General features: G+C 45.3%; 1 protein-coding gene across 1 annotated transcript; it reads right to left on the bottom strand.

Annotated features, from left to right (window-relative positions):
- Window positions 1–8121: 8121 nt before the first annotated feature.
- Window positions 8122–9528, bottom strand: LOC308082978 (uncharacterized protein). Its single transcript, XM_080425057.1, has 3 exons — window positions 9498–9528; window positions 9081–9208; window positions 8122–8713 (listed from the first exon to the last, which is right to left on the bottom strand). The coding sequence occupies exons 1-3, from the start codon at window positions 9505–9507 to the stop codon at window positions 8381–8383; spliced, it is 471 nt and encodes a 156-aa protein (XP_080281183.1). The 5' UTR covers window positions 9508–9528; the 3' UTR covers window positions 8122–8380.
- Window positions 9529–11830: the final 2302 nt, after the last annotated feature.

Raw genomic sequence — 11830 nt, 5'->3', positions numbered from 1 at the left:
TCCCCACCCAAAAAATAATATATATATATATATATATATATATATATATATATATATATATATATATATATATATATATATATATTTATATATATATATATATATAATAAAAAGACAATTATGAATTAAAAAATTAACCTGGGTCATGAGGGCCCGCTGTGGCCGCATCGCGTCGGGGCATGCTGTTGCCTCGTTACACGACTGCAGAAACCCAACACTTCTCCTGCTTCAGCCCACAAAACCAGGTGCCAGCTTGTACTCCAGCGATGACATCGCCAGTATCCAGCGTTCGCATGCGAGATCAAACACCAATGACCCTACAGTCCCGTTTCATCCCATGGCCACCCGCTTCCACACGCTTCCACACGTCTCGTCAGCTACCCCGTTTGCGCTCGTTTCGCGGCAATACCGGTTCGGCACGTTACAACGCCACTCAGTGCTATCCTTACACAACCGGATGGTCCAGCATGGACCGCCGCGGTATTTCGAGTCACCTCCGCGGGCAGAAAAATCTTTCTCCCGCTCCGCCATTCAAAGCCGGCTCACACCACATGTAGTATATCGGGTTCGTATACACATATATTGAATGAGACGGAGACACTGCGTACTGTGGTTGCCGGGTTGTTTACTGAATGAATGAATGGGTGGAACGGGGGAACATACATAAGGTTGTGCACATACGCAGTTGCGCTAGAGCGTACATTAAACAGTCAACAGGGGGAGCCAGGGTACAGCATAAATGGTATTATAGCAAATACATTACAGTCCTTCCCTTTAAATGAAAACTCCCTTAGTTTTAGTTCTCTCGATGATTAGCTCGAAAACATACACAACAACATACTCTCAATATCAACATATCAACAACATATGTCAAAACAACTCCAATATTTCAGTAAAACTTATTTTTCTTTTCTCAGAAAGTCCTGTTTGTTCAGGTTGCAATCCACACAACAATAATTAATAATGAACAGCAAAGTCTTCCTTGTAATAAATCTCAACAAAAAAACAATGTCCTTAGCAAAAAGAATGTCTTTGGCACAAAGGTGCTTTGACCCTAAAAATGTAAAAATTCAGTCACCTCGGTCAACGGGCTCTAGCTCCTAGACTATTTAGTTGTTCAGCTAGATGAAAGTGTCTGAGTAAAGTAGACCCTTGGCCGAATCCAATGGTACCACTCGTGACACTATCGGCCTCTACAAGACACATCTATGGCCAAAACTGTTTGACCCTTTGGTGCAATATATGTTTTCTGGGTGTTTCTGGGGGTCAGTGTCAGCGTCTTTCTAGGCATTATAGGCAAACATCTCCAATACAAAAGTTGTTCACAGTGCCCTATTTTGGGAGGGTAGGCGAAGTTTGGGGGACTTTTGGACACCTTTGACTACTTAAATTGCAGATCTGTGACGTTTTACGACTACAACAAGAGATCTAACCACTTTCCAGGCATTATAGGCATCAATGTCCAATACAAAAGTTGTTCAGAGTGTCCTGTTCTGGGGGGGTAGGCGAAGTCTGGAGCACTTTAACCCAATTTTTGAAAAATAATCGAAATGGTACAGTAATTTTGTAATTAATCAACCTCCCAATGTCCGATTGTCCTGCGGGTTGGACCGTTGGACAGGCAGAGATTAAACTACTACTCCCGGGTTGAGGAGCTGATCAATAATTCCTTGTCGGATTGTTTGGGCGCCCCCTAAGTACCCAGATAATAGTGAAAAACTGTACTTTTTACGCGTAATAAAGCGTTATATCTCGATAACGATACGTTTTAAAAATCCTCTTAAAGAATTAGGTTGTACAACTTGCCAACGCGCACGCGTGGATGTCTTGTTGGTCCCGGTACGACACTCCTAAGTTGATTTCCTTCATGCTTGTAGATCGGTGATTATTTCAAACAATTACCATTTATTTTCACCCATTTAGGGTGGTCTGGGGGAATACTCCCCTTGACATGAATTGCTCAGAAACATGCAGAGAATCCGCGAAAAATTAAATTAGGCCACTTCATGTTGCAACTACACCAGGAAGTCAACCAGGAAGTAGTTAAATTAACTATTATCTCCGTGACCGCTGGTCCGTTTTTCGAAATTATTTCACCCACGTGATCAGAGAGACCTCCTCTCCGTAGCCCTTGGTAGTTTGCTAACTGCCCGCGTTAGCGTTCGGTGGCGTAGCAAACAATCAAGATAGCATGTTACTGTTAGGCGAAAAAGAACTACCGCCGAGAACCAAACGAAGTGTTGGTTAGGTAGAGGGGAGGTCCCAGATCACGTGAGAGTTTTACATTTTGAAAAAAGATGCAGCGGTTCCTTAGATATTAATGAATATGTGTTATAACACGCTCTGCGTCATCGATGGCTAACGCGGCATCGTAAAAATAAAACAAACATACGGGCAGACAGATGAGGTCTTCCTGAATAAGTAGAAAATTTTTTTTCAAAACGGATGTACGGTTGCAGAGATATGCTCAAAAGTAGTTTTTTTTCTCCCAAAATGGCGGATTTGGAGCAAGGGATTGTGGGTAATGACTTAAAAACTTAGTTTAACCCACTTCCCGGCATCGTACAGAGAAAAGAAATATATCAGCGTGATCGGCTTGCTACCCTCTATCTGCTCAAACACAATTGTAACTGTCACGCCGAACACATATACCTCCTCTTGGCCTTAGAGGAGTTATTCGATGCTGTGCGAATGCTACGCCGAAGACCGTATTGAGAACACTATTTCACTGGTAGATTTCGAGTTTGTGTCTAAAAATCTAAATTCCCGCCTGAGGTCTGGCGCTTTTTTTGAGTTTTTGTTGAAAAAAAAAGTAAAAGTTGAAAGTTCTGCGGGAGCCCTGGCCCTTTTTTCAAAATATTGAAATTTTGAGTTTTTGTTGGAAAAAAAAGTGAAAGTTGAAAGTTCTGCGGGAGCCCTGGCCCTTTTTTCTAAATATTGAAATTCCCGCGTGAGCCCTTGCCATTTTTTTTTTTATTTCAAACAATGGAAAACCTTGAGCTTATCAATAGTGACCTGGAGGAGGAGGGGGCCCTCACAGTGAGGGTTTGGGAAGGGGATAGGGTGACCCTGAAACCCCGGAAGCCCCCTGTGTCACAGCAAGCACTCCTCTTCCACCAAGTGGCCAAAGAAAATAATAAAAACGTACTTGCCCCATTAGGGGAGTTTACAGATAATGTGCAGGGGTACCTGCACAGAGAGAGTATGGAGGCAGTCGCCATCCATCCCGTCTATGTCCCGATCACAGACAGCCGTTCCCTTTTCCGGTTCGAGAAGGACATACACGGGATGGTGGTTGAGCTCAGCCAACTGGAGTCTATCAAGGCAGGACTGCACTATTTGTTCTTGCCTAAGGTGGTGCGGGGGGGCCACGCCAACCATTGGTACCTCCTTAAAAAACATTTGAAGCTGCCAAAAATGTCCCAGGACACTATCCAAGAGTGGACCCATGTTCACGGGTACACTCTTAGATACGTGGATGGTGGGTGGCGGCTGCAATGGGCATTGGTCCCCTCTGACCCAAATAGGGCAAGTGGTTATTTATCCTCCCACAAGGGGGCCATGCCGCGCTGTTATGCGGTTCAGCGCGACATGGCTCTGGCAATGGAGATAGAGCTGGCCACCCTGACCATGCAGGAAAAAAGGCGGCCAACAATCCAGGCAAACAACCTGACCGACCTGGCCAGGTTTCACCTGGTGGGGGATGACCAGCAGTTCATCCTGCAGGTGTTGGACCGTGACATTGGCACAGTGGAGACCCCACAAATAATGCTGTACCTGAGTCAGATGGGGCAAAAGTCACCGGCTCCCGTCGAGCTCACGGACCTCCTGCATGAGTCCCTCATGGACAGTGTTTGTGCTGGCAGGGTCCGTGCATGTGGGAGTGTCCGTGCTGGCTCGGCGGGAGTCGGTGGACTTGCTCTGGTCACGCCATGGCATCCACCGCGTGGCTCCAACCACGGGCAGTATTTTCACGGCTTAGTGTCCACGAGGGAGCCAATTATCAATCACCGTTGGACCACCACGTCATGAACCATACCGCGGCCCTCCAGGCCGTGGTCAACACAAATGGAGGGACCGTCAACTTTCTGCAGCTCTACGCAGACGGTCCCCATCGACATCAAACGCCGTTTTTTAAACATCCGGTGTCGGGGGTGATTGTCTGCGTGGGGCTGCAGAGGTGTGATGTGGGGACGGCCATGGTGAGGAAGAGTTATCTGTCGCACTTCAGGGACCTGGTCAACAAGATGGGAGTCCAGCTGGCCGCAAGGCTGGAGGGGGTGGTCCGTATGGACAGTGGCAACATCCCCAAAAGCCTTGCGGCAGCGGACTTCCTGGACGAGGAGAGCCTGATGGCCCTCCTCGCCCAGGAGCCCATGCTCGTTCCATTTTAAAAGCTGGAGGAGGAGGGCCTGTCGTCCCTATGCAGGCTGGTGGGCGAGCATATGTTGGCAACCCTCTCCATCCTGCTGTAGTCCAATGTGCATGTGGGGGGTTCGACGCCGTGTGGCAGGCCTACCAGTACGAGCTGGCCCTGGAGGAACTGTTCCACGGGCAACCGAGGTCCCCAATGGACGGACACTACACTGCCACCCTGGGGACTTCAACTGTCCACTGGAACAGTTCCTCCAGGCTCAACGGTTTCTTAACCTTGCCACACTGGTCGACGGCCACTGCCGACGAGACAAGCTGCCCGCCCCTCTCAAACTGGGTTGGTCGGTACTCCATGCAGGGCATGATCCTCAAGCTTTGGCGTCTGGTGGACAACGTCTAGGCTGAGGATCATGTCCTGGGAAAACATCTGGTGATGGTGCTCCTGCAGGACCTCTGTGGGACGGTCGACCTGACCCTCTTCCAGGGGGGGAGTAGGGTCAGGTGGAGCACGCATGGAGGACCTGAAGGACACCCTAACTTATGAGGCCTTGGCAGACCAGGTCTTGGGTCACCTGGCCCACTTCCGCTGCGCCCTTGGCCACACCTTCGGGCGGGCCGTGGAGGTGGTCAACATTAAACGGCGGGGCCCCAAGGCCCTTCTGCTGGCTGGATTCCAGGAGCTCCACTTGATTTTTTTTCCAGTTGCAAAATACTGGACCAAGGGGCGCCTCTACAACGCCCTTTGGGACGCGCCGGGCCTCATAGTGATACATAAGGCAGGGACCCCACCCCCAGTCAACATTGAGCAGGTGGTTACATTTGACACCAGGGTTAGGGACAATGTCCTAAATATCAGGAAACTCGTCTTTGCTGATAAGATATCTCGGTTTGGGACAACGGGGCCCTTCCCTTGGATGGCAGAGGTCCTTCGGCGTCTGCCAGATAAGTTGAAGGCCGACGCTGAGCGCAACCCAAGGAAAATGACCCTTTTGGTGGAGACCCTGACCCTGGTGTCAGTTGTTGCATTTTATGCAAACAACATGTTTGTTGATTATGCGTTGGTGAAACAGCTTCTGAAAGAAACTCCCTGCAGCCAGAAATGGTTGCAGGACAGGAATATCTTATCTCACCTCCCAATAAAGAGTTTGGGTAAGTTTGAGCCGTTGTACGGCCTGGCCTCTGGCATCCCCTGGAGAGTGGAAGAGGTCGGTGGCGGCGGAAAAGGAAAGGGAAAAAAAGAGGAAGGAGGGGGAGCAGCAGGAGCAGGGGGAACAGCAGGAGTCCGGGGACACCGAACCCATGGAGGACGAACCAGAGGACCCGCAAAGGTTGGACGACACGGAGGAGGTCACCAACCTGCGGGACAGGCCATTTTTTTTGCCAGCTGGGAGCAGCAAGAAGGACAGAGGAGGAGGAGGAGGAGCTAATACCCTAATAGGCAAGCCTGAAACGGGCTACAAGGTGTACCAGAAAAGGTGCTTTAAAAGAGGCTTTGCGATAAAGACATTCAAGGCATTTAAACACCGCCGCACAGTGCTCCTGGGCGAACCAAAGGAGTAGGCAGGCCATTTATTTTATTTTGTTTTCTTTGTTGTTTTCTTTGATCGTTTTCTTTGTTGTTTTCTTTGTTCGTGTGTGTGTTGGAAACAGACACCAGAGGCTGGTCTTTATTATTTATTTTGTTTTTTGTTTGTATATAGTCGCCTGAGGCAGGCCGTTTTATTTATTTTTTTGTTTATAGTCGCCTGAGGCAGGCCGTTTTATATATTTTGTTTATGTGCGTGTGTTTGTTATGTGTGTCTGTAAAAAAAAAAAAACAGAGACACCAGAGGCTGGTCTTTACTATTTATTTTGCTTTTTTGTTTGTACATAGTCGCCTGAGGCAGGCCATTGTATTTATTTTTTTGTATATAGTCGCCTGAGGCAGGCCGTTTTATTTATTTTGTTTTTTATGTGTGTGTGTTTGTTATGTGTGTGTATGTGTAAAAAAAAAAAAAAAAACTACAAAAATACAAAAAAATAATCCCCCCACATGGACTGCCTTGACGTGGCGTGGGGGCTTGCGTGCCTCTGTGAGTCACATCACAGTCTGTGATGTGACTCACAGAGGCCAGACTAAAGAGTCCCACCAATATATATATATATTAGCAATGTTGCCTCTATCTTTTGGGTCTGGACACACACACACACACACACACACACACACACACACACACACACACACACACACACACACACACACACACACACACACACACACACACACACACACCAAGTATATGATTAATGATTATGTTAAGCCTCAAACTATTTACCTTGAAGGCACTTATATCTGACGATGATGGCACCAACATATTCTGAATCAGCGTCATCAAATTAGTGGGGAACCACAGTCTTGAGCAAAAGTAACTTTTTAGCTTGGAGATCTGCTATTTGTACAAGTAAAGTCTGATGCCTTGATTTAACCACTTTCACAACATTTTTTAAATTCGGGACCAACACCATTCGACTCAGCATCCTTCAATTAGTCAGGTGTATAACCCACAAAAATGGGTTATTCATTTGACCCAAGACTATGGGTCAAATGAATAACCAATTTGTGTGGGTCAAAATAACGCAAGTGCTAGTTAGTCCCTTTTTGACCCAGGAGTTGGGTTCAGAATAACCCAATTTGTAGTCAACCACCATTGTAGTCAATATAACCCAACTTTTGGTAGGTTTTATTAAAGGACCATTTCACCACTTTAAACCTTGGTCTGTTGTGTATAACCCTATAATTAATGCAAAAAAAGATATTAAAAAAATTAAGCATATTAACACAGACCTAGGTTGAAGAGAGGTGATATGGGGGCACGGAGGCGCAGTCGGTATTCGCCTCACAGCTAGAAGGTCCTGGGTTCGATTCCCGCCGGGGACGCTGTGGGTGCTGGGGGCGTGTCTTCTCCTCCGTGTCACCAGCGCCCATACCCTAGGTGGGGTTGGCGAAAGGGCCTACTCTGTGTGGAGTTTGCATGTTCTCCCCGTGTTTCCTAGGGTAGTTAATACCCTCACAAAAACATGTAGTAATCCTGGTCACTATACTGCCTCCCCCTGGTCAGCCGGGGCGCCTGATGGAGGGGAAGGGAACTGGTTGGAATAATGTGTTCCTTCCACGCGCTATGTCCAACCAGGGAAACTCCCCCCTGTCAGGTGACAAGAAGGTCAGTTGGCTCTCATGCATTGAAGGAGGCATGAGCTCGGCCCTGGCCTCCCTAGGCTGGTGGGGGGAGTGTAGTGCCCAGGATCACTTAGCAAATTGGCACCGGGTGAAAAAAGGGTTACAAAATCGAGGGATAAAAATTATAAAAAAAAGAAGAGAGGTGATGTGCTCCTTCCACTACAATTACATATAATTTCATGTTTTATTGCATTAACCCATTTAGACCTGAGGCCGATTAAAACACCTTCTCAATCAAAGTTTTCTGAAAACCAAAGTTACTTTGGTTAAGATTCCTATATACATAGCAACATCTAAAATGACAGATGCTTTCCCGGATTGAAAGGTATAATAATAAAGGCTTTACAGGTCTAAATGTTCTGAAATCGATTAAATAAACCACCAGGGTACTTTTGACGAATATTTATTTAGACATAAAACTGTCAAACAACTGCCAAACATTGGCCAAAGGTTATATACATCACATTGAGAACGGTAACAATAAGGTGCATTTAGGCCCTCTAAAACTTCTTGTAAATAGACATTACAACTGCCAAACAACTGCCAAACATTGGCCAACGTTTACATCACATTGAGAACGGTACGATAAGGTGCATTTAGGCCCTCTAAAACTTCTTGTACCATATAACTTTTTGAACGTGAACACAGCACCTGAACTATTCTTTAGCTCTAAAGTCACTGAACTAAATATCGGACCGAATCATCACAAACCACACAGTCTTCAACATTTTCATACAAAAATGTCTTTTCTCAGAGAAACATATCAGGCGCCCACTTAACCATCTCTGATCAAACATTCTGTCCAAGTGTGGTATTGACTATTGCAGTCTTGAAGAATTGGACCTGCCTGGTCTCTACTCCCTCCATAGCGTAAACCGCCTGCTGGAGGAACTCCCATGCATTAGCACACTCCTTGGGGTAGTCGATGTCAAACACATAGAATGACTTAAAACACACATCAACCGCCCCAAGCAGTGTGCTTTCAGGGAGTGCCTGACCTGCAAATACTACGAACGCCTGCGAGGAGCATCTTTGAGGTTCTCCCAGCACCAGAACAGAGGGGTAGGTATGCGTTTTCCTTGCTTCAGCTTGCTGGATGTACTCCACCATATTTGTCCCAACCTAAGACAGGCACAAAGAAAGAGAGAACTAAATGTGAATGTTGAGTTAAAAGCAAATCAACAGATTACCAGTTTGGGGTATAATATTGATATACCTAATATACAAGGAAGCCAGATGAAATCTAGTTTAAGAACCAGCATCTTAAAAAAAAAAGTACAGCAACAAGAATGTGAAATCGGGCCGGACACCGGGCGTAGCGGTCCGGGCACCTATAGGCTCCAAAGTAGCCTGACAGCGCGTTGCGGGTTCGAGTCCCGATCCCGATGGCCTTTGGTGCATGTCACTCCCTCTCTCTCCCCATTTCCTGTCAACCTACAATCCTCAATAAAGGCATTAAAAATAAAAAAGAATGTGAAATTGTACTTACAGGCTTGAGGTCAATGAAGGCCAACCGGGACTCTTCAGCGGAGTGCCGGACGGTCTTCTTATTGACCCTGTACACGGTCTGTGGCATAAGCCGGGTTAGCAGCCTGAGGGCCAGTTCCCTTTTGGCATCTGTAGGTCAACAATATAAATGTCAAAATGGTGTGGCTGGCACTTGATTTGGTTAAAATACAAATTTAATTCATTTTAAGACATTTTCAATACCTCAAAAACAAAAAAATACAATTACTGTGGAAAAAGAGATTGACAAAATACTAGACTATTATCACAAATAATCAACTGAAATTGGCAAGATCTACAAACTCATAACTCACATTTTCGAGCATTGGAGCATTTTCTAACTCAAAAGAAAATGAATCACAGGATCCTTGCTATACAACAAAAAAGAAAACCAACTTACCCAGTGTCATGTCATCAATCGGAAATTGCAGTTTTCCATCTCGCTTTGCCAGGTACAGGACCTTCTCTGCGTAGTCGGTCACCCATGACTCAAACAACTTGGGTGCAGCCTCCCCATGCAGCACCAAGAAGTCCTGCGAGATCTAAAAAATCACACCCAGTGTGAAGTGGGCGGTGTGTGGTCATCACAGTGGTCATCACAGTGATGGAAGCTCACTTAAAAAAATAATGTGTTTTTTTTTAAATATCCCTTCCACCCACAATGGGACTCACTTAAAAAAAAGTCCTATTTATAGGGCTATGCACATGTGTCATGTGTTTCGCTAGCCAATCACAGTCCTGAATAGAGTCAGCCAATAGAGTCAGCCAATCACATTGCAGCTAGTGGTCATCACAGTGATGGAAGCTCACTTAAAGAAAAGTATAGATTTGCATTGAATGTGTAGGGGTTAGGGGTGTACAATGGGTGGCCAATCACGGTGCAGGGTTAGGGGGGTACAATGGTGGCCAATCACAGTGCAGCGAATGTCGATGTCCAAACCTCACATATAGGGGCGGTTACACCGCCCAAAAATCACACCCAGTGTGAAGTGAGCGGTGCTATTTATGAGTTATTAATTTCATCATGCATCTCGGTAGCCAATCACAGCACGTTTGGAGTGGTTGTCCCGGATCCAGTTCGCCCTGTAGAGGACTGTGTCACGCATATAGTCCTGAACCTGGGAGAAGGGCTCCATGTTGTGCTTCAGCCACTCCCTTTGCTGTGGTAGAGTCTATAGAAAAATACAAAACATATTGTAAGATAACAGTATGGGTTTTCTTCCTTTACGACACTTTTCCCAGTTAAACTGATATGGTATCTGCACAGCTTCAACAATGAGCTTATCAATACCTATAAGGGGAATGCCAACACTTAAATCAGCACTATGTAACTTTCCCCTTTGCACCCGGTTTCCTGCTCAAGTGCTGAAAATGTTACCTTAATCTTGACCATCAGGTCAAAATTTGTGTCAGATCCTGTGTCTAGGTGAGACATGACCTTTGACACAATCTAAATGTCTCAATAGAAGAGCAGGGAGACAAAATTCATCCACCCCAGTTGTATTACCTGGGGGTATTCAAGTTTTTTTTTAGTTGTGTAGGTGTGTTTCGTATCGTCAAACCCCGACACTATCTCGACAGCCTGAATAACCACATGAAAATTAGGAGGTTTTACAGCATCCTCTAGAGTGGGTATTGCTTTGGATAAAAGCGTCTGCTAAATGACTGCAATGTAATGTAATGGGTATTGCGAATGTCAGCAAAAGTCTTCTGTCGAATGTAGTCACATTTGGTGTACCCTGACCGATCCTGTCCATGTTTGTTAAAAAAAAGTCTGAGCGAGCTACAGAATGCAAAAGTCATTGCACAACCCCTCTAGTCAACGGCTTCCAAATTTCTTGTGAGATCTGTTGACACTACTCAGACATAGCAGCCAAAGACAAGATCCTTTATCTACCAATCTCTGAATTGGCCTCAATTGGATCGATGGGGAATCCAAGCTAAACTAAATGACAGGCTTTCTATTCCTGGAAAGTTAGTATGCTATAATGGAAACCATTGTTCTCATGTTAATATATATATATATATATATATATTTTTTTAAATCTTAAAATCTGCCTAACGATGATGTCACTGGTATAGGCTGGTTTTTGAAGTGTCCACAGCCCTCCTATGAGACACAGATGGAGTAGAATCATGTTTTACCATTTTATCCTGAACATAAGTGAGGACCAATTATATGAAGATAGGTTGAAAATGGGTGTTGAAAACTGAGATTCCATATGTGAACACAGTACGTGAAATATGGACATATTAAAAATTAAATAAAATGTGTGTTCCAATGCTCTATCATTTTCCATTATTACAGTAACTGTCTTGGTTGATCGTGTATGATTTGGGAATCATCATGTTAAACATTCATGCTAAACACACTAGTGGTAAAATATATACATTATAAATAAAAGGCCCTGTTACAATATTGATCAGAAACAGGAGCACATCTAGCATAAGACTGAATAATACATGTGTGTTTGTGGGGGGAATGTTATGGGTGTCTTAAAAGCATCTTTGCCAATAACAGTTTACTTTCAAACATGTAAAGCATTTATTTTCTTTGAAGAAGAAAATACACAAATACACATCCATATGACGTTGTCAGCCAGGGAGAGGGGGGGAGGGTGGTGGGATGGTCGGGGGAGGGTGGTGGGATGGTCGGGGGAGAAGAAAACCACGCATACTTAGGAGACCATTTGTAGGATTTGTGTACTACTTCGCCTCTAGTGGCTCCAATGG

This window comes from Gymnoscopelus braueri (genome assembly GCF_963280865.1).
Source record: "Gymnoscopelus braueri genome assembly, chromosome: 1".
Classification (NCBI taxonomy): Eukaryota; Metazoa; Chordata; class Actinopteri; order Myctophiformes; family Myctophidae; genus Gymnoscopelus; species Gymnoscopelus braueri.
Note: the sequence above shows the minus strand (reverse complement) of the source record. Positions and strands in the feature narration are given on the sequence as shown.

Excerpts from the sequence above, each read along its gene's own strand:
- LOC308082978 (XM_080425057.1), bottom strand. Across the intron at positions 8,714-9,080 it reads CCTTCATTGACCTCAAGCCT|GTTGGGACAAATATGGTGGA; the intron begins GTAAGTACAATT and ends TGCCTGTCTTAG.